This window comes from Rhinatrema bivittatum, chromosome 19, assembly GCF_901001135.1.
Source record: "Rhinatrema bivittatum chromosome 19, aRhiBiv1.1, whole genome shotgun sequence".
Classification (NCBI taxonomy): domain Eukaryota; kingdom Metazoa; phylum Chordata; class Amphibia; order Gymnophiona; family Rhinatrematidae; genus Rhinatrema; species Rhinatrema bivittatum.
Window position 1 is genome coordinate 26788139 of NC_042633.1, and position 23005 is coordinate 26811143.

Sequence of the window (23005 nt, forward strand, 5' to 3'; positions counted from 1 at the left end):
TTTCAAAAGCATTTACACGCTTAAAACTGAGTTTTACACATGGAAATGTACTTTATCCATGTAAGCGCGCCTTTGAAAATTGCTACAATATCTGCCATTGAATTAACATGGGTAAAACTTATTGGCAAGTGCATTTAACACGGGTAAATGGATTCTGAAAATTGCTATGACAGTATGTTACATTTACATGCATAACTTCCTTTGAAAGGTCCCCTGGAAGATTTTAAATTTATGTAGTAAAAAAGATGAAGGCTTCTGAGGGGGACAGAGGCTCTGGCAAACCCTTTTTTTTTTAGCAAGGTAGATAGCACTCTTAAAAGGGAAAATGTAGAAACCCATGAGCTGTCACACCCACTACTAAAACAGAGGTAGTAGAGGGAATTTCTCATCTGTTCTCTATGTACTGTAACTTGGATCCTTGCCCTTATGAGGCAATGCAACAGTTGCCAGCGTTTGAGCCGGTAGTGGGCAGGCCCGGTACCGTGGAACTCTCTTGCTGGATAAAAGCTGCGTAAACTACCGTGACCCAACCCATTCAAGAAAAGCTTAAAATCTTCTCTTCTTCCAAGCTATGATCTTCTACCCACCTAGAGGGTAGGCTATACCCGTTCCCCATTCTGTTTCAACCTTAGGACGTGGATCAGTCAGCTCTCTAGTCCACTCCACAGCATAGGACTACTCTGAGCAGCTTTTATTAAGAAAACCTAGAGGGCAATAACTTGCCCTCACAGGCTATAGTGAATCTCTTCTTTTCATCTTGTTCTTTTGACCATCTTATTGATTTGTTGTTTGTCTTCATATTATGCATGCTTTTTAAACTTTGTACCCTGCTTCAAACTCTGTTACGAATGTGGGATAGAAATTTTACAAAAAAATACATAAGATTCATGTACCAATGGTGGAAGGAGTGGTTCCTGATTTATTAAAGAGCGCAACAGTGTGGCCAGTTACTGAAAATTATATGGTGTCTGATGCAGACAAAAAACAAATTATCAGCTTGTTTTACATCTGTCTGCATTGAGCAAGACACTAGAAAAATGTGTCCAGATACAGCCAGATGAGTTTTTTTTGGATCAGATTTAGAAAGGCATGGGGGCATGGAGTTACTTTTGGTTAGAAGAACTGATTCTTTATGTAGAATGATGGCTCATCCATATCGTTCGTTGTGCTGGGCATGTCGCAAAGTACTCCTATCATATCTACAATTATTAGATATTGGGCCCACTGTCCTAAACTGGTTTCAATCAATCATTCTTAAATCAGAGGATGCAACAGGATAAACGTGGGATGACTTTTCTTTATGTGGCATTCTTTCTGCTTTGAGAATAGAATATGTAATATACGCTAGTTCGGTTTTTCTTCCCTGCAGTGCTGATGGTTCAGTTCCATTATCAATGTTATCCATCTGTTTTGATCAGATTCATACAGGGATGTTGGAAAAATCAATTCTTGCTTTTGTCCCATAGCCTCTAATGCTTTCATGTATAGTCACAAGATCACAGCCCTAGTCCTAGCATTTTCAGTGGAGTTAAGAGAGCACAGGACCCTTGCTCCAATTTTAGTCTGGCCATTAGGGGTCTGAAGAGGGCTTTCGGTAGTCACGTTGCACAAAAGGTTATAATGTCAGCTCTTTCGCGCCTTCCAGCATCCCAATGATTCTAATGTTGTTACAAAGATTTCCATTTCCCAAGTCCTCTTGTTTTTCCAGTTGTATTTTATTTGCTCTCTCCAAACTTTCATATTTTTGCACTACTCCCCCAGTTAAGGACATTTCCACGTCTTCAATTCTCTTCCTGGGGGTTAGCGAGTCGTGCAGTATTTTCTCCAACAGTACAGACAAGCTGAGCAACTTTGTCAACTACTGTCTCAAGTTTAATATCCAGGCTTTTATGTATTTTGGTGTTAATTCTGTATATGACCTCCTTTAAAGCATCCATCACGTCTGCTGGCATCCCTCATGCTTCTGACATGTACTCTACAGGCAAGGCCGATTTCTCAGAAGCTATTTTACCACTGGGTCATTTTGGTTTTGTGTTCTGATTGGTCCACATCATGGGGACTGATCTTTTAAGCAGCTTCATTGGCCATTTTCTAGGATTTCTATCCTCAGTAAATATCTATATTCAAGCAAAAACAAACAGGGAGAGCAGGAGTGCTTTCAATCTGCTGCTGCTAGATGCTACTCTATCAATCTCTATTGATTCCTTCTCCCCCCTATCTAAATTCATGCAAAAACAAAGGGAGGGGGAGCCCTTTCAATCTGCATTTGCTTGTTCTTTTATTATTATTGGATATTTGTACCCAGAGAAGCATAATTTTACATTTTTTTTGGCAGTAAAGCATAGCTTCCAAATGCTTAATTTTTTCAAGCCCCATTCCACTTTCTCCCTCCCGATTTCTGTATTATGGCATATTTTTCCCTTACAATATCTCATCCAATTACTCAAACATGTAGTTCACCTCTACTGTCTTGACTTTTTCATCTCAAGCCATTCTTGATCCACTTCAATTTGTCTTTTGCCCTCTACATTCCTCAGAAACAGCTCTTGCTAAAGTCTCCAGTTTATGGTCAATGTCAAGGGTCTTTATCATCCTCTGTAACCTGCTTTTAACACTGCTGATCACCACCCACTTCTTGATACTCTGGTCTCTTTTGGATTTCTGGACTCCATTCTTTCTGGGTTCTCTTCTCTCTCCTATCACATCTTTTTTGATGGCTATTCTTCCACCACTATAAATGACCTCAGGACTCTGTCCTGGGCCCTTTTCTCTCCCTATACTAAAATTTCCTTGGTGTTCTGATTTCCCATGGCTTTCAGTACCACCTGTATTTTGATTCCCAGATCTCGCTCTCTCCCCACCCGACATTTCATCTGGAATCCAGTTTCAAATCTCAGCCTACGTGTCTAACATTGGCTCCTGGATATCCTTCCGCCACCTTAATAACAGAACAATATTCACAATGATGCCAAGATCCTTTTCCTGGGTGGTGCCTCCTAATGTGGAACCCAGTCTTGTCCACCTGAAATTAGGATTATTTTTCCTTATGTGCATCACTTTGCACTTGTCCATATTAAAATTTCATCTGCCATTTCGATGCCCAGTTTCCTTGCAACTCTTCATAATCTACTTGTATTAACTACCGTACTTTGAATAATTTTATGCTATTTGCAAATTTGATCACATCACACATTACGAGGTCTGGAGTAAAGCCCACTTATCTCCATGCAGAGCAGAGCAAGTGAATTAATGGGCCTGACCCCAGACCTTGCCAATAAGCTCTATACTCACTCTTCCCCTTTACCCATTTTAGACCTGATGTCTGCATGCTCTAGTCCTGGTTGGAACATGTTTTGTCCCAGTGGTGCAAACATACAAAAGTCTCTGCCTTAAAACATTCTTGATAGTACTATCGGATGACGTACAATGGAGTTGTTACCACAAAAATACAGTAAGAAATCATCCCCTCCTCCTCCATGTCATCTGTCCCTTGTCCATCCTACAGAAATCTGATCACGGTTCCTCTCCCAGCCCGGGTGATTGCAGATACCACTGCCCTGCGAGGACACCGAAGGTGCAGGGCACCGAGGTGGGCATGCTGCTACATCACGCACATGAAGGAGCATGGCAAAGGAGCTTGCTTCTTTGTGCGCTACTTCACGCGCACTGAGGGCGATTGAATTGGTTGGAGTTTTGATTGGAAGAAGCATCTTGCGCCACGAAAATTCAAAACTAAATAGTATCTACAAACGAGCTTGGAGCACCTCCTGGAAATTCTCCTAAATGAGCAAGTGAAAGGGGCACCCCACATATTCCATCAATTGCTCCCTTGCAGGTTATTTTTGGGCCAATTGGCTCTTGCCTTTTGGCCTAGTAGCGTGGCATCAACTCCGGTTCAGTCCTTAGTGCCACTAGGGGTGGAAGGAGACCCGTTGGGGCCCAAGCTGGTTACAGAGTCCTGTGATACCGAGTACAGAAACCCTCCCATAGCTCCATTTTCTGAGGATGGTACTGTCTTATTGACAACGATTCCAGCTAATTTAGAAAGAAGTGCTGCGAGGATAAATGTGGGAAGCAGTGAAACTTTGGCAGTGAAAGCCTGCTAGCTAACGGACAGTTCTGAAGATCTTAGATGGAGTTGGTAAGAGATTTGCAAGGGTCAGCTTTGGACCGTAAGGTTATTAAGAAGGAACTATTTCTTGGGGAATGGATCAGAAATCTTCCTTTTCTTAATCTTCCTTCCTTAACGAGACCTAAACATCTTAATTTTGAAAGTTTATGGGAAGGCATGTCAGCCATGGAGCAGTTTCTCACAGGTCAAATTCATGTTATTTCAACTAATTTAGATGAAAGTTCCGCAGGAAGGAGAGCACAAAAATAGAAATCTCAAACATTAAACATGGATTACCATATTAGAAATAAGTTAAACAGCTTTATGATAAAGAAAAATTATTTGCTAGAGATTTTACAGTTATGCATAGTAAAATAGAAAATATTGAGAATGCTATGAAAGTGCTCAATTTGTGTCTTCTGAACTCTGTTACTTGATCTTCCTGCTTTTTAGTTACTTCTTTTTGGAAAACCTCTGGTTGCTAAAGTTATATACATCGATAATGATGAAGGTTGATGTTGTCCAGTTACAGATAATACTGGCAGGCTGAAGGCAGCACAGATGCATATAAGCAGCAACATCAGTGAACCTGTTAATCTGTCTCCATCTACTGGTCAGTGAGCATAATGCATTTGTCTGGACTGGTCTGACTGGACTCAAGGAAAGGAAAGGATCAGGTAATAACTAATTTCTTCTTAATCATCATAAAGCCTATAAATAAATTATTAAAAAAAAAAAAAAAGTAATCATCTGTGCCATTCCCCACTCACCTCAGCTGCTTTTTGCTCCAGGTCTTGCCAAAGCTTTCGACATGTGATACTGAAGAACAGTGTCGCGGAGAGCCTGAAACAAAGAAGAAAACCCATAGTTACTGAAAGGAAGCAGAGGCTCAGGTTATTTTGAGGGGTCTGGCAATGGTTCCTCTCCTCTCCCCCTCCATGTATCCTGCCAACTCAGAACAAAATATCACAATAGCTTCATCACCACCACCAAAGGATTTACCAAGGTTGCATAAAGTTACTACAGATTTGAGATATGAACTGAGATAAAGGGAGAAAAAGTGACTTGTAAAGCGTGGATATAACCTGCACAGAGTGGCAGTTACAAACCTAAAATCCTTGCTAGGTAGACTGAATGGGCTGTATCAGTCTTTTGCTGCTGTCATTTCTATGTTCAAAATTGAACAGAAATTTAGAAGTCATGATTTTCCAATTCTCAGCCTTCACCACTTACAATGATACCAGGCCTCTTGCACTTTTGAACTCGGTCAGTTATGATTAATTAGGTATGTAAAGCAGACCGACTGAAGCAACAGGATAGGTGGGGAGCTGGCGCCCTCTCACCCAGGAAGAAACCAGGTGCATAGGTTTCCTAGACAATGTCAATAAGTCTTATATCCACTCTGCCTCTTATCCATGGAGAACTAGCATGATCCCTCAGACCACAATGCCCATTATCCATAATTTCACAAGATTTAACAATAAGCCATTAGACTGGCAGCATAAGGCTAGAGGAAACATGATGTGCTCCAATCTAACCCCAACTGCAAACCTCAGATAACTCCCAGCATTCATGGAGAAAGTGGGTCTTGTCATACATTCAGAATTTACCCTCACTGCCTTCTGCTGTCTGCACATATTCCTTCCTGAGCTGATCCAGAATTCTTACTTCCCATTACTATCCTGAAGGAGAGCACTAAGGATAGGATACATTTGTTTTCTAACCATGTTCCTAGATCCTTTCAATGATTTGTCTGATCTATATTTTAACCCAGTTCTACTATTTTCTTTTCATATTATTCTGTGCCAATGTGTTACACAAGTTAAACTGTGTGAAATACTCCTTTTAATTGGTTTTAAACCTTCAACTTTCCAGCAAGTGTCTTATTTTTTGTATTTTATAATATTTATCGAGTTTTGGTTAAGACAACTAATCCTTAGGCAGCTCGTAAGGGCGGCTTAGAGCTTGCACACATCCGTCTGCGGCTCTCTGCAATGCTGAAGGAATTTACTCCGTTTAAGGAGTAATTGGGTTAAATTGGAGTTTGCCTTTCTCCAAATACAGCAGCCAGAAAATCTCTCTGCTCCCATTAAAAAAAAAAAAAAAAAAAAAGTCCAAAGAAGTAGGAATGAATGGGTTATAGAGAGGTCTGGCAGGATAAGAACTGTGTCAGTATCCATAATAGAAATCCCACTTCATGGCGCAATGCAGATGTGTGATAAAGAGATCTTATATGATGATCATTCAAAAAAATTATAAACATTTAAGTTTTCATCATACTTTTAGCACAGATACCAGTACATGGAACACTGCTTTATGTACCCTTTTGAGACCTAGGGGATAATTAAATGTTTCATCATATAAGATCTCTATTACACATCTGCATTGCGCCACAAAGTGAGATTTCTATTATGGATACTGACAGGCTAGTTTAGCAAGATGCTTCATTGCGATTAGTCTTCTGTGTGGTTTCCTTGTCAATTTGTCCTGCCTCAGCTCTGACGAGGTTGTGAGGTCACACCGGCAAGAGTTGGTTGCTAAGTTAACTACACCTGTTCATTTACTTAGAGCAAAACCATAAACTTCAATGAGCCATAGACTTGAATGGGAAACAAATAGGATGAATATATTTTGTTTCATTTGTGAGACTCCTCCATTTGTTTCAGAGATCCAGGAATGAAACAAATATGGCCACATTCATCGCATTGTAACTATTCGTTTTAAACAAATGTACATCCCTATAAAATACTGCCAGCAGTCTTCTACAAATCTATGTGGGAAAGTATTCTCAAACCCAGACCTCTGCATACTTTGCTTTTTTAACTTCTGGAGACCCAAAGAAAACATTTAACTAGGTCAGACACAAATGAAATGAGTTTTGGGGGTTCTCAGTTAAATTGTAATGGTAACTGTTGGAAGGAGGTAGGGCTCCAGCAATAAAGAAAAAAAGAAGAGCCCTCCTAGAGGAGTGACTGCATCTCATGGACAAGGAATCCAGAGGCTTTTAGATACTTTACAGTGCTGTTCAATGGTAATTATATTATTCTGAATGGGATGGGGATAGAATATTTTCAAAGGGTTCTTCATATTATTTAAGAACTGATTAAAGCAGTGTTTCTCCAGCTGGTCCTGTAGCCTCTCTTTGCCAGTCTGGTTGTCAGGATATCCACAATGAATGTGCATGAGATAGGAGTTGCATGGAAAGAGGGTACTGGATTACAGGCTTGGGTTTAATCTGGCCTCTCTGGGCAGCCTCACCTCAAGACAGCATAAAGGAAGACTGAGAGGGAGATGACAATGTCAGCAGGAAAGGAAAGGCAGTATAGGTGGCTGTCGGGGTTGTGTAAAATCAAAACGGTCAGACAGACACAATCTGACACAGCCTCATCTCGGAATGACCCCCCAATCCACACAATGCTGGGCACATGAAAGGAAGCAGCCTAGCCACAGAGGGTACTCTGAATGCTCACGGTCCCTATTGGGACCCATCCAAACTTCTGAGAGCAGAATACCATGTGCTAGCCCTGAAGGAAGGAAGGGGGAGCGATCGGTAGGTAGCAAGTGACGGAGGACTGGAGATGTACATCAAGACCATACATTAGATCCTCCATGCATTTATCAATGGAAACTATTCACCCCAGGGTTTAAATCTTGACAGAGCCCTCACCTGGAGATCCCTGTGTAGGAGATTGTGATTGACCCCCAGAGAGGGAGGGGTGATTGAAGGTGAAACACTGGAGATCCACAGCTGGGAAGAGAAGAAAAAAAAAAACAAGACAGAAGCATGTTAACCAAATTTCTTTCTATTTAAAAATCTAATTTAAAGAAATACCACCCCCCCTTCCAGAAAACCAAACTCAATCAGCCAAATCAGACCTCTGGAAGAGGAGATCAGGAGCAGTGCTGGTCCTGTCCCATTTCCCGTTCTTATACTAAGGGTGCAGGAGAAGTGGCACTCATAGCCTCGCTGTATGTGCGTGTATGTCGGGAGCTGGGGGGGGGGGAATTGCTCCTTCTGCAGCCCGAGGAAGCAACTTAACAAATAGCTGCTGCAAGTGCTGCAAACCTCAGCCTTTATAGGGAGGGGAAACCGATAAAAAGTCAAGAGAGACTCATGTTCTGGTCATCATCTGACAGGGCTAGCTAGCCAAACCCTCAAACAATTCTAAGCAGGTGCTGGCGGCAGTAGCTATGGCAGGATGAGAGGCTATGGGAAAACAGATTATATGTGGGGCTGGTACCTTTTTTCCCCCCGCAGATTACCCACTATGACTGTGAATTGTCTTTTAACCCGTTCAGTGCAAAGAGAATCTTTTTTTTTCGTAAGGGCACTGCCAACTTGCAGTTACAGCGCTGGATCTCTCTAGCTCAGGGTGTCCCAAATGGGAGGGGAGGGGAGGGGTCACACTTGCCTCAAAACAGCAGTGCTTTTCAGGCACCAGCCGCCACAGCCTTCGCGTGAAAGTCAGCACACGCTCACAGGCCCTGCAACAGGAAACCCCGTGCATGAAAAACCTGGGCCCACTGCAGGGTCTGTACATAGATCCTGCACGTTGACCTTCTTTGCTAACATCGTCGTCCCGTGCAGATCACCCTCAGGCTTGGAACCTGCCGTGAGGAGAGGGGCTCAGGGTGCATGCGCTGGGAGGGGGGAGAATGCCCACTGCTCCTCTCTCCCTACCCACCTTTGAATCAACCCAAGAGAAAAAGTTTGCCTACCTTCGTTCAACCTTGGCCCCAGGGCCCAAAGAAAAAGTTGCCGCTGACCCTGGCCAGGAGGACAGTTGGAGGAGGGGGGGGGGGGGGAAAATCAGATGCAGGAGGGTTTGAGCATATGGAGAGGGATTGATTGTGGATGGTGAGAGAGGGAATGACTAGGGGGATGTAAGTTGAGCCGGCGGGGGTGAGAGGATGTTAAAGAAGCGTTCGAGAGGAGGTAAGGCTGAGGTGAGATAAAGGGGATGGGTAATGAGAGGGAGAAGGAACAAAGGAGAGGGAGTGACTGACAGTTATAAGAAAAATCAGCTGTGAGGATCAAAAGAGGGGGCAGGTTGGGATGTAAGAGGATCAGCTGCAGAAGGTGGAGGTTGAGAGTGGAGCGATTGGTTAAAGGACCTGCACCGCTGCTAATTTTCTTCTGGGGGATCTCGTACATTTTACAAAACTGTCTGACAGTGGCTCAACATTTGGGAAGCCTTGCTCTAGCCTGTGAGCGACAGTTCTAGAGCCAAGCAAAAGCTGCTTGAGGAGGGGGATCCGATCAGTAGAGGAGACCATGTCGAGGTCTGTGGATAGAGACAGGAAAACTCCCCGAAAGCCAGCAAGAGAATGCCAGAGGGGGTTTCCTCCTGCGCCTGGGAGTTGAAAACCTTGAACGGGATATTCACATGCGGGATTAAAGCGCTGGTGGAGTAAAACAGTCTGCATCATGTCACACAATCCATCCAGATATAAGCTCAGAGCAAGCCCAATCTGCTTGACTCCTCTAAAATGTTTGAACACAGTCAAACATTCCCTGGACTATCCCCTGTTGTGTAGGAGGAGGATGTGTGTATATATATATTTCAGATCTCTGTTCAAAATCTTGCTAGAGTCTTCATTTTAAGCTTGGCTTAGTCTTACAGGTTTTAAGAGATTTTCAAAGGGGCTTGATCATCTCTGTCACCCACCCCTAGAGTCTGTTTTTTTCTTAAATAGGTTTGCCAGGGACGTAGGTCAAATATTGTTTAATTTCAATTAAGTGTTCACCCAAAAGAATCCAAAGCCACAAAAGTTCAAAACCCAAATGAAATACCCAGAAACAGAACTAGTGGGAAAGGTTTTTATCTAAAAACTGGCATCTTAAGAACCTACATTATGTAGCTCCACTCTGGCGGGCTAAACATCTTACTGGTATATAATTCGATCCACCCCTGCATGCATGCTCATTTCATCCTGCACTTTCCCAGTGCCTTCACAACAAGCAGTACTGGTTGCCCAGTGGGCCTGCATGCCTACTCCTCTCTCTGTTCCCATCTGCCTTCCCCACCCATCCTGTGCTGTCTCTGACCCAGCTCGTTTCCTGGTCACCTGACCTCAGATTGGACCTTGATTCAGCTTCGTCTTCAGCCTGCAAGTCCTTCCGTCCACCAGAACACCAGAGCTCACCCAAGGGGGGAGGTGGTTGGTCAGACAGCAGATTGACTCTTGGCGAGTCAGTTGCCGCCTGTCGAGATCTAGTTTGTGCTTGCACAAAATAGGCAGTAGCAACTTAGCAGCAGCCCAAGGGCTCTCACTAGCACGCAGCGTGACATCATTCATCTGGGGACCAACGTCCTCGCTAGAAACAGCATCCAAGCAGTACGGAGATATTTCCAGACTCTGGGGAAAGCAGCCTGGGCACATGGCAAAGACAATTGCCTTTTCAGAAATGTTATCTGTTCCCCAGCCAGGGAAGGGAAAGGCGAAGCCATATAGAGAACGTCAATTCTTGGCTCAAACCTTGGTGTGGAGGAAAAGGGTTTGGATATGTTGGCAGCTGGGGCCATGGATGGAATAATAAGACTAAAAAAGGTGAAGATGAGCTACATCTCTCTGTGGCAGGGAAAAGGATCTTATGTGAGAAATTCAGATCCTGCGTCATCAGGTGCCAGAAGGAAGTCAATTGAATTGGAAATTCACCCCCCAACACACACAAATGCAGGAAGTGGATGCAGAAAAGAACAAAAGCAGAAGGGAAGAAAAGATGCCTAGGAAGAGCAGCAAGGCCCGGGAGATCAGCTGTGTGCACACTTCCAGATCTGCAGGCCCTGAGGGCAGGCGTGGGCATTGCTGCTATGATGGAAACCTGCTTCCGTGAGAAGCCTCCTGAAGAGGATACGGAAGAAGTGCTGTGGGCTGACTTAGGAAAGAGATGCTGGCACTTCCTTTAAACTGGCCTGGTCTTCAAACCAAAGAGCTGGACAGAGATCTGGCTGAAGGCATCCCAAAAGGTGGTGAGGACGTGCTGCTCTTTGGAGATTTCAGTCTGCCAGATGGGGATTGGAGCGGCCCTGCTGCAGAATCTGTGAGTAGAGAGAGTGCGGATGTCCTTCAAGGTGCTCTGCTTCGACAAATAGTGCTGAAACCCACAAGGGCAAGAGAGATACGGGATCTGGTGCTCGGGCATCAAAAATCAGAAAGCTGCATGTGGAGGTTGAAAGGGGATTCCTGCTCCCCTAAAAGGCTGGGAAGTTCTGCCCATCCCCTCACGGGGATGGATTAAAAGGTTCTCTGGTGGCACCTGAACGTGCATAGCCAGCAGGATAATCCCCCTGCTCTGAGAAAGGTCACACTCGGATCCTGGTGGCTGCAATGCAGCCAGCTCCTTTCTCCAGCAAAGGGACCTTTGTGCATATTTACTTCTTAGCAGGTTAAAATCAAAAACCTCCACTGAAAAACTTCGCTGGAGGGAAGCCAGTCAGAAGGCAAGCCTACACGTAGGAGCAATGCCAGGAAGCACAGGGCTCCGGGCAAGGGCACCTCCCCTTCCCCTGGGCTGCATAGCTCCCATGGCCCTACTCACTCTCGGGCAGGCCGAGCCTCTAAATGACCAGCTCGGGGAGCAAGCAGGCACATCCGTGGGGGCTGGAGGAGGATTTGCGCCTCAGCCCAACACAGGAGGGCATCTGCTTCAAAGAATGCACTGGGGTCATGGGGCACGGAAGCAGCAGGTAACAGCCCTAAACAGCAATGGCAGGACTGCAACAGGGTCCCATGAAAGCACCGGGGTAGACCATCATTGCAAACAGGTTTTGGGCATGTTTGGAAGGACATGGGCAAGGGGGGTGCAGTTAGCGTTGGGCTGCATTTAGGATTTTATATGTGCCCTTACCCAAATTAGATCAGTCTCACAGTCGCAGACTGGATAGGACACTTGGTCTTTATCTGTCGTCATTTACTATGTTCCATCCCCTCCCCCGAGTGCTCCACTACTGGAAGCCCAGATTCAATGTCAATGGCCAGGGCCACAGGGGAGGCTATCTCAGGCCCTGCATAGGGGAGGTATCTGTGGAAGTCCAGCTTGTTCTGTTTTCCCCAACAGGTGGGGTATTGGTGTTTTAGGGTCAGTGGAATATTTGCAGCGTTGCCTTTTCATATAGGGCAGTTACTGTTTGAGTTATGCTAGTTCGTGCTCTTTTGGTATGGTAGTAAGTTATATGGGTTGTGAGTGGCATTTTTTTTTTTGCAAAGTTTTGTGTAACTTCAGAAAGTCTTTGTTTAGGCGACAACAGAATTTGACTTTTTTTTTTTCCCCCTCATAGTAAATATAAAAAGGGGAATATGCCTCTGCCCACTCAGTCATTTCAGAGATTGGGGTCAGTATGGATTTCTTTTAAAATTATAAATGTAGGTATTTCTCCATGTTTTATTAGGCAGTCTACCTCCAAATACCACAGATGACCTTTATCAGACACGGGCATGATTTCTGAAACATATTTGTATATGTGCGAATACACACACACAGCAAAGGATAATATTTAACGGCATGAGATCTAGTTTGTGCGGTTTTACAGTATTGCTCTGGGAAGGGGTGGCGGTAGGGTCATCAGGACTGTTGAGTTTAATTATCCAAATCTCAAGGGGGGGTGGGAAGCCTTTGGGCCTGAATGTTAATTTGGAGGGGGAGGAGGAGACACCTAGGGCACTGGGTCCCAACCTAACCTGGAGAGCCGCCAGCCACTCAGGATGTTCACAATAAATGTGCTTGAGCAAGCATTGTGGCTGCCACGTTAGTCCACTTGAATGTCAGGAATTAAGGGCAGGGAGGACCTTTTTATTGGACAAACTTCCTAGATCTTTGACGAGCTTTCAAAATTGTAGCCTCTCATCCGGTCAATGAAGCTTGGATTTGGAGAGAGAGAGAGAGAAATTCAAGCTAAAATCTAAATCTGATAAAAATGCAAAGGGCCAAGCCACAAAAGTTTTCCCAGGGGCCCTTAAGTGGTTTCAAGCATAAGAAAAGGGGGGGGGGGGGAGAGGGGAGAGAAGAGGCAGGAGAGCAGAGATGGGAGGGCCCCCCATTAAGGATGGATGGAAGATAGGGCCAAAAGGGTGGTCAGGGAAAGGAATCATTTATTTTTTGGGGGGGGGACAGGGGAATGAAGTAGGGGGGGGACGGGGGGGGACGGGAATGAAGTAGGGGGAAGGTCAGAAGGAGCAACAGCTGCTCAAGACTCACCTGTTGCCACTGAAAGGGGATGGTGAGTTGGGCATCCCAGGGAATTCTGAAAGAGATCAGTCAGATCAGAGCACACAAATATTTCACCCCCACTTCCCCAGAGACCGAGGACAAGGACTCTGCACGTGACCCTAGCACGCTGATGATATAAGCGGATAAAAAAACACTCGTTAAATAAAGGAGCTACGGGAGCAAGCAGATCTGTGTTTTAGGAAGAGAGCTACAGCAATTTTATTTAATCAAACTATATGGGGTAAAAGTTTTTGGAATAGGGATATTTTACATTTAGATTTTTTTTATGTGAAATTGGGTTTATTTTTATGACTGTATTTTGGAATTTGCATTGGTTGGTTTTACTAGCTTTGCAGAATAAAAGGTCATTATGGCAGGAGGGTGATATCTTTAGAAAACTTCATAAAATGCATTTATTTCAGGAAGCATTTGCTAGCTGCGATTATATTTGTACATAAGAACATGCCATACTGGGTCAGACCAAGGGTCCATCAAGCCCAGCATCCTGTTTCCAATAGTGGCCAATCCAGGCTATAAGAACCTGGCAAGTACCCAAACACTAAGTCTATCCCATGTTACCGTTGCTAGTAATAGCAGTGGCTATTTTCTAAGTCAACTTAATAATAGCAGGTAATGGACTTCTCCTCCAAGAACTTATCCAATCCTTTTTTAAACACAGCTACACTAACTGCACTAACCACATCCTCTGGCAGCAAATTCCAGAGTTTAATTGTTCGTTGAGTGAAAAAGAACTTTCTCCGATTAGTTTTAAATGTGCCCCATGCTAACTTCATGGAGTGCCCGCTAGTCTTTCTATTATCCAAAAGAGTAAATAACCGATTCACATCTACCCGTTCTAGACCTCTCATGATTTTGTTTTATGTACTGTTTTTTTATTTGATGTGTGTGTTTTATAATCCACCTAGAACAGAGCCTGGCAGTTAGGCAGAATAGAAATTATTGTAAATAAAGTAATAAATTGGTAAATACCAAAACCAACAGCGGGAGAGACTATGCAGAGGGAGCTTTAAAAAAAAAAAAAAAAAAAAACCAAAAAACCCCAAACTTTAAAATACCGGTACTTCCTCAGGATTGAAATACAGATGGAAGGAACTTGCCTATTTTTATATTATTTATTTGTCGTTAAAGGGTCTCCTACTGCTGTTTTGTTTAAACTATTCTTCACAGACCAATGGTGGGAGGAGAGGGCAGGTTATAAGATCGATGATTATATTCTGGGTTGTTTTTTTTATACTATACTTTGCTTTTATATTTAACATGTTTTGTATACTGTCATTCGGTTTCGCCTAACGGTTCACAGAATCATGAAGCAGGTTGTATAAACATCGTCACAGCATTACATATAATGCTGTGACTATGTTTATATTACATATAATAGTTAATACTTGTAAGGCTCATTACCTACAGTAAAGATATTACATACAGCAAAGATGTTACATATAGGATTGGGTTAATAAGTGAGGGAGAGAGGAGGAAAGTGTATAGGTTGGGTGAGCTATTAACATTGGATCTGTAACAGCAGGGGGTGTTTAACAATTCAAAGTATCTTTCGGATGAAGTAATATATACTATATGAAGTCGGTTGGGTAATCCATTGTTAAGAGTTCTTTGGTAGATCTAGGGATGTAGCATTTTTTTTGTTGTTGGGTTGCGTGTGTATTTGGTGGGCTGGTTGGTTGAGTGAATCTGAGTAGGCTGTGGTGAACAGCTCTTTTTTTAACATTTTGATGCTTGGTTGAGTCCTTATTTATTTATTTATTTAACAACTTTTTAATATACCGACGTTCGTATGGCACATCACGCCGGTTTACAATTAACTCAAAAGGAGGAAATTACAATGAACAGGGGAGGGGGGGGGGGAGCAGGCGAGAAAGAGGAGAGGGGTGAGGGAGACAGGAGAGGAGGGAAAAGATAGGTAGCATGGAATGGAGAATAAAAGAACAACTGTTAAAATAGCAGGAACTTATTTACAGAAGGATCTATTTACAGTGGTTGCAACTAAAGTAAGATTGTTTACCTCAGTTTAACTGTATAATTTTGTAAATTGCAGTACGATAAAGGGAGAGGCGGAGGGGGGATGGCAATGAGATATTGCCTTAGGATAAGGGGGGAGGGGGGGAGTAGACAAGGAGAGGGGTACTAGGGGTACATCTAGGTTTGGTTGGTTTCAGGATAGGCCTTTCTGAAAAGCCAAGTTTTTATACCTTTTTTGAAGGTGGCCAGGCAGGGTTCAAGGCGGAGAAAGGTGGGAAGGGAGTTCCAGAGTGTAGGGCCCGCTATGGTAAAGGCCCTTTCTCTCGTGGAGGTGAGGTGAGCAATTTTGAGGGAGGGGGTCTGTAGGGTACCTGCGAGGGAGGATCTGGTTGGACGGTTGGTTATGCGGAAGTGATTCCAATTGGTATTGAATTCCAGAGTGTGGGGCTGGCAATAGATATGGCTCTCTCACATGTTATGTTCAGTCGAGTGGTTCTTGCGTGAGGGACTTTGAGGAGGCCTTTATTCATTGAGCGAAGGTTCCGTTTTGGAGTGTGTATTTTACGATGGATTTGCTTAGCCAATTGTCTTGTATTATTGCACTTATTTTATGTAAATTGGTTGTACACTGCTTTGAATGGGCTAAACTCCCATAACATTTTTAAATTAAATTGATATTGCCCTAGCTGGTGGTGAACACTGATGGTACTGTAACCTATATGGCGAATAACCCACACGGGACAGCAAAGGATGTCAGAGTGCCATGGCAGACACATTCCGAGAGTGGCTAAGGCTGTGCTCGTACCTTTCATATCTGCTGCCTCCTTGGGACACACAAAGTCTGGTTTCAATACCTCAAAGCAGAGGAAGAGCTCAGCCAGGAAGGCCCCAATGTTAACCTGCGAGAGAAAGAGAGAGGTGATGGGGAGAGAAAGGGATTAGTGGGGTTTCACAGTGTAGGCCTAGAACCAGGACTGCATCCCGTCACTGGCCAGGAGCCCACTGTGAGCTAATGCTGAGATTACAAGTTTGGGACCCCTGCAAACTGCCTCCAATGTAAGGAGCACTCAAGGTGTGCGATAAGAGCCACAGAGCAGAAGATAAGTGACATTAGTAAGGAAAGTTTGCCATTTAGAATTAAGAGTCAACGAGTTCTATATGAGACTGCATCCAGCTTACAAGTATCATCTAGAGAGGTATGCAGGGAGGATCTCTTCAGAAGAGTACTACTGTCAGGGAGTGCAGATTACCAGGGACTAGACCTGGGATTTTCAGGATCTTCAGGTCTGTATTTAAGTGCACCTGCTATGAATTTTCATCTGCAATCAAGTTAAACAGTAACTTTTCAAGAACTCAATGTCTTTGTATTCTTATTATTGGGACTTTAGAAGAACATGGGGTGTCTACTTGCCCCACCAATCCCGAATGTACCCCAAACTGCTAGTAGTCAATGGATCAGGGGTTATATTGATAATGTTCCTTAAAAATCACCTTTTACTTCTAACTCTCCAGCTGTCTTTTGTAGTAAATTCAGATTAGAAACCAAAGCAGGTTCGGTCTCCTAGATCTCTTTCCAGACCAGATCCAAAGAGTCACTAGCCTCTGCAGCTAATAATCAGCTGATGGCAGACACTCTTCCCAAGGCAATTCTTTCCTTTCAGGTCCTTCCATCCTCTGATCCCTATTCGGAGAATGGGGGTAGGGGAAATAGAGCTCCCCTTCTGAGGCTGGATCGACATACGGCACATCATGGTCATTGGTGGATCTTTGGAACTAAGCAAACTCTTCTGCATCACTGGTAAAACTGTCCGTCCCTATTACAGCTTCTTTTGGCCCACCAGACAAACCAAGTAAGCAGCATCTTGCCTCTCCTGCCCCTTTCTCCCAATACTTTACGGAGAGAAGTCCGTTTGCCTTCTAGGCAGTGTTGCCTGTGTGCAGAGGTTGTGGGGAAGGCTGAAGGGAGGTTGCATGCATGCATCTGTGTGGGCGAGTGTGTGCACAGGAGTAAGTAGGGTAGGGTCTGTGTGTGTGTCACTGTGACAAAGTCAGCCCAAAATGATGTACATCAGAAAATAATACAATAAGTGACTGAATGTGGTAGGAGAGCGCTGCCCTTGCAAGTGTGTGTGGGCACTGTGCATGTCAGTGTGAGTGGGCCATAGCCCTGTGGTCTCTGGCTCCTGCTGTTCCAGTATGCCCTGCCACCCCAAACTCTCTGCTCTGTCTTCCAGTCCTTCCCTCCTCATCCAATCATAGCTACACTTCTGCTGCCTGCTGTGCTGCCTCTCCTTAGCTCCTGGGACCCGGCCTCCCTGGAAGCCGTACGGCACATAGCCCCCGTTTTCACATCTGCTTTGGCACGTGGCATCTGGGCTCCCAGGCTGCTGCGCATCTGCCTCTTGCCTGGATCACAGGGCCTGGCCTTCCCACCTACTCTGCAGCTCAGGAGAACATCTGAAGCTGCACTCAGCAAACACTAAGAGCACATACAACTTGTATTATAGTGGAGGACAGGAAGGGTAGGACAGATGAGCAGAGTGTGATTTACCTTAAGCACTGAGGGGACATAGAGCAAGTCTTCCAGTGCTAGAGGACAGCTCCCACTCAAGTAGTTTCTGCAAAAGTCCTGGATAAGCTGCAGGTTGTACAGACTGTCAGCCACGGACATGGTCTCCTTCAGGCACACATCTATGGAGGAAATAGCAGCTATCAATAGATACCGCAAGCCTCTTCTCTCTTTTGCTCTCTGTTCCCAATAGCAGTGCTATAAAACCAGGCAGATATTAGAGGAGAAAGAGGACAGTGAACAGAAGGCAGCCTTTGTCCACATCCCATCCTAGGATCTATACTCCCTCTCCCCTCCAAGGTCAACTGAAAGGTTGCCCCATGCCTTTCAATGCTGCTAAGCCTTGGAGTTGGGGAAGGGGAACGCAGGCTGAAACAATGTTGAAAATGCCAATGCTTGGTGGTCAGCCACAGCATCCCAGCACCTCGACTACCATCATTAAGTCCAAGAGACTGAGACCCAGTATACTCCATTCATTCCCATCATGGTATGTGCACAAGCAGTGTCTCCATTTGATTTCCCCCACACCTTCCTCACAACCTGAAGGAGGGACCTGCATGGTCTAGAAGATCTTTTTATTGATCCAATGAAAGGTATCAACCTCCAAAGATTCTACTGTGTGCAAAACAAACCCATCAGAAGAAAAACTCAAAAGCGACCTCACTGTGCCGGACAAACCTTGAAAGCACAAGCTCTGGGACCCAAAATGCCAATTGTCTGACAAAACTGATATTCCACGTTAGTGGCCGCATGTGCGTGCATCTAGTAGTATGTTTTACGTACTCACACAAGCGCTGTGAGAACAAAGCCACCATAAGTTCCATGGAGAGCATGAAAGCTGAGCATAAACACCATGGGCCATGCCATTAATTGCAGGAGTATGAAGAGAGCGACTAAGGTCCATGAACTGAAACACTACTAGTGTGAAAGTCATTTAAGTGTCGTGGCACGGATATGTGAGAATCCCCATAAGCACTATGGGCCACAGGAGCAAGAAGACAGCCCCAGACTGACGTGGGCCCTATGTCTACAGTTTACCTTCCAGCCGCAGGACCTTGGGGCAGTAGTAGTGAATGGTGGCTGCAATGGCACAGCCATTGGCGAGGTCCTTTATGCCAGCAATATCAGGGAAGCAGGGTGTGCTTTGGGAGTACCTTGTCCTTCCTGTATCGGATCTGTCAAGAGAGAACAAAGGATAAAAACAAGTAAGAATCATTGGCGGAGAGGACATCCAAACGTATTGGGATGGGGTGACGGGAGAGAGGAAGAACCTGTCCTGGGGAAAATGCTTCTTCCAAGCCCTCCCACCCTACACCGTCTCGTACACTCATTCGCCTGTTTCAGACTGAGAAGAGCCAACTAAGCAGGGCAGCACCATGGATCCTGGTTAGACATTGTGTTAGTGTCCCAGAGAACTTGGGAAGTGAAGGTTGCCTTCTGTAATAGAGGGAGAGAATCCCTCACCTTTACTGCCCTCTGGCTGAGAGGCAGAGGACCTGGTGATCTCCCCTCCCCCACCCCTCACTATGTCAGGAGCAGGGCACCAATGGCTGGGCTACAAGGGTCAGCAATGGTGAGAGGCCCTCCCCTCAGTGCTCCCCTCACAAATTAGAGCGGGGAACCAGAGCTCACAGTCTAAGCTCTCCTTCGTCCTCTAAGGACAGATGCTCTGCAGGCTGTAATTGAGGGGTGGTCACAAGTGCAGAGGAGTTACCCAATGGTTACATCAGTGGGCAGAGAGCCAGGGAGGCCAAATCCCACTTCTGCCACCGCTGCTCCTTGTGACCTTGGGCAAGTCACTTCACCATCCATTACCTCAGGGACAGATATGGATTGGAATCCCTGTGGGGCAAGGAAACTACTGTTCCCAATTTGTAACTCAGCTCGAGCTCAGATATGCAAAGGAGGCTAATTCAATCTAAACTCCAAGTCTAGATCCAGAAAAGCTTCCTCATTTCTCCAACCTCCTGGTTCTTCTCCCTCCACTTCCCCTCTCAGTCTTCCATTGCTCTGCTGGGGCTCCCCGTTCTCCTCCCTATCATTTCAAAGGACAGGTGAGCAAACCTGGAACCTTTCTCCCAGACCAGATCAGCTGCTGTTACAGCCTCTTTCCCTTTTTTCTGTGCACACGGTTTCCAGAATGGTAATCTTAAGTGGGAAAATCAAGGCTCATCTTGGCTCAGAGGGTGTCTCAGCGCCCTCACATATCAATATGGGGCCTGGTAGTTATGTCAGACCTTCTAATCCCATAATGCTTTGCAGTGCAAATTTAAAGAGCTAGGCTCAGGACTAAGGGAGCAAGCAAACTCAGGTCCTCCTCCCCTGCCACCCCCATGCTTGCTCTGGCACAGCTGGCAGCAGCAGGGAAACGGCAACCTGGTGAAAGCACAATCGATGGCAGAGAACACGGGCTAGGATGATGCAGACACACACAGAGGTTTTCCAAGCATGCAGCAAGATTACGAGGAAGGGGGAATGCAGCCATAGAGGAGAGCCACCAGCCAGCAAGCCCCAACCAAGAACAGAGTATAACCCCTGCCCCTCCGCACCAGGTTAAAAGAAATGACTGAAGTAAGGCAGGCTCCGATTCCTTCCTGCAGATTCACACACACAGAGGCCGGCCAATTTACTGTTCATGCAGGTTTTCAGTTTCCCGTGTTCATTTAGTTCATCCAGAGAAGCAGTCCAGAAGTCCCTAAATCTTACAATCTGGAAAAGCTTGGCAGAAGGAGCCACAAGATTTACAGACTGAAGGGCAGCGGTCTTAAAAGCTGATATAAAGAGACTGTCCTTGAGATAAACTGGTCCTGCATTCTGCAGAGCCCAAAAAATGAGGCATAACCATTTCAATTTGATCCACTATCAATCTGCGGATCACATTTAAACTTGTTATGCCTTTTTTTTTTAAATCAGCATTTAACTTTCATCTAATTCCATCTATCCATCTGGTCAAACAGGGTATTTATTTGAGCAGCTAAGCATTAAGTAGTGGCTGGGTTGGTAGTTAGTGAATTTATCCTAAGAATTATTGTATGTAACGGGCTCCTGGAATGTGATGTAAATTAGGTTGCATTGAGCTGGGTATCAATTTTAGGGTGCTGTGATGGGCGGTTAATTGCAATGAACTGCAACAATACATGCTGTAATTTGAAGTTGGAACCCACCCTTGTACCAGCAGCTGCTAGAAAAGGCAGAATATACATTTTCTAAATTAAATTCAAGGCTCCGGAGTGTTAGAGGACAGATGTTCCCACTTTCTGATCAATGAAAGCTCCAGTTCCAGTCTGACAACTACTGGGGCCAAGAGCTAGATATATTTTAGGATCCCCCCTTACAGAACAGAGTCTCTTTGAATGTCATTAAGCAAAGGCAAACCCTGGGACTTGACGTTTTAGTGCCTACAAAAGGCATTGCACAGGGCTTTCTCCTTATTCAGATGAGGCCAAGAAAGTTCAATGGAAAAGACAGAATGGCCCAAATTACTCTGAAGCAGGGGATTAAAATATTTCCCAATTGTGACTATATGAAGCAATCCAGGCAAAAGTGAGAGAGCATTTGGGAGAAAAATCGGAGGAGCGTGATCTGTGCAGAGCTTTGAAATGGTTGTGGCTGAAAGAACGTCAAAGCTGGCGATCAAGCATGAGAGAGGGTAAGATTGCACTCTTCCAGAACTGCCCGTCACATCTTCAAATTTCTTTTCATCACCCAAAGCCGTCCGAACACTGGTGCGGATACAATATGGTATCATGCCATGGGCAGATTGGAGCCAGCTGGCAACCCTGATTTTCAGGACCAGTTGATCCAGTCCTGGTTTTACTCCATTGCATGCAGGGACTTGCTGTTTTAAGGAACCCGTCCTGAAAATCTGGAGCCAGCTGGCAAGCCCATGTGCAGGATGCTCCAAACCCTACTTCTCAGGCATATCCAATCTCGCTCTTAACATCCAGTAGGCTGCAACCTCCAGCACGTAACCATCTGCCAACCATCCTAAAAGTACCTCATGTGCTCAGAGAAGTGAAAAACAAAAATTGGGGGGCTAGGAAATCAGAACCATGGCCTCAAACGCGCACCATCCCGGGATTCAGAGTATATGCAGGAGGCAATTTTCAAAACTGTATGAATAGGGACAAAGTTCACCCATATGTTCCCTCTGAGAATTGCCCAAGGAAAAAGTACTCCGAAAGATTGCACCTCCTTTAACTCTGGAAAGTTTTCTAGGACACAGTATGCCTAGTTATGAAACTGCTGTATTCCCCACCCTGACCTGACCCCTGTGAACACCTCCGCTCAATGCAGATAGATGTGTACACCTTGTGGCACATGTGTATTTTTTTTTACCACTTACAGAGTGGGCAATTTTCAACAAGCTCTTAACCTGGGTAGAAAGAGTTTGAAAATTGCCTGCTAGAACAGCCAAAACTCAAGCCACTTATTCCTTGGTGCCATTCCTGTCTTTTGAGGTTAACCCTAGGCCTCCTGCCTTATCTCAATGTAGCGTTTTCCCACTTTGGTTGTACAAATCAGAAGATCTCGCGCTTCCTCCCACCCACCCTTAGTATTTGCACGTGAGGTTCTCTTAATAACGGGAACCTGGCACTGCTTTCTTGGGGAGATAAAGCTGCTCAGCGCACTCCTGGTGGTAATGTTACCGCCCCTCCACCCTCCCCATCATTGGGAATGGAGATTCTGGCCTCAGCGACTCTCTTCCCTTCACCCAGGACAGTCAGCATGTGTGTATGCCCAACAAGTGGCAAGAGGAATCGTTGCAGCATGCTGTAGACAAAATTTGACAATGCAACCAGATGCGGGGGGCTGAAAAGTTCAAATAATAAAGAAAAAAACAAAAAAGACAGACATGACATTTTTGTCTGTTCTGTACAATCAGGCAAGTGATACGTTACCACGGGAGGCTTTATTCCCAGATTCCTTCAAACAAAAAGCGATGGCATGCTGCGTGCAAGAGCAAAGAAAGAGAAAGCGTAAATGTATCAAACTGAGCTGCCATGGAGAAAAGAGGGGGAAAAAGAAAAAAAAAAAAGAGAGAGTGAGATGGGGGGAGAGAGAGAAGAGCAGCGGGGAACTAAGAGAGAAGAGAGACAGAGCAGGCAAAGGCCCATCC

The 23005-nt window shown here is 45.0% G+C and overlaps 1 protein-coding gene across 1 annotated transcript in view; it reads right to left on the reverse strand.

Moving 5' to 3' along the window:
• Positions 1-23005, reverse strand: part of CAMSAP3 (calmodulin regulated spectrin associated protein family member 3) — a 97752-nt gene that overhangs the window by 13754 nt on the left and 60993 nt on the right. Inside the window, 8 exon segments of the mRNA XM_029584460.1 lie at positions 4882-4934; positions 4936-4954; positions 7779-7859; positions 13311-13356; positions 16123-16216; positions 17869-18008; positions 18925-19037; positions 19039-19061. Of these exon segments, the coding sequence (XP_029440320.1) occupies positions 4882-4934; positions 4936-4954; positions 7779-7859; positions 13311-13356; positions 16123-16216; positions 17869-18008; positions 18925-19037; positions 19039-19061 (569 nt within the window).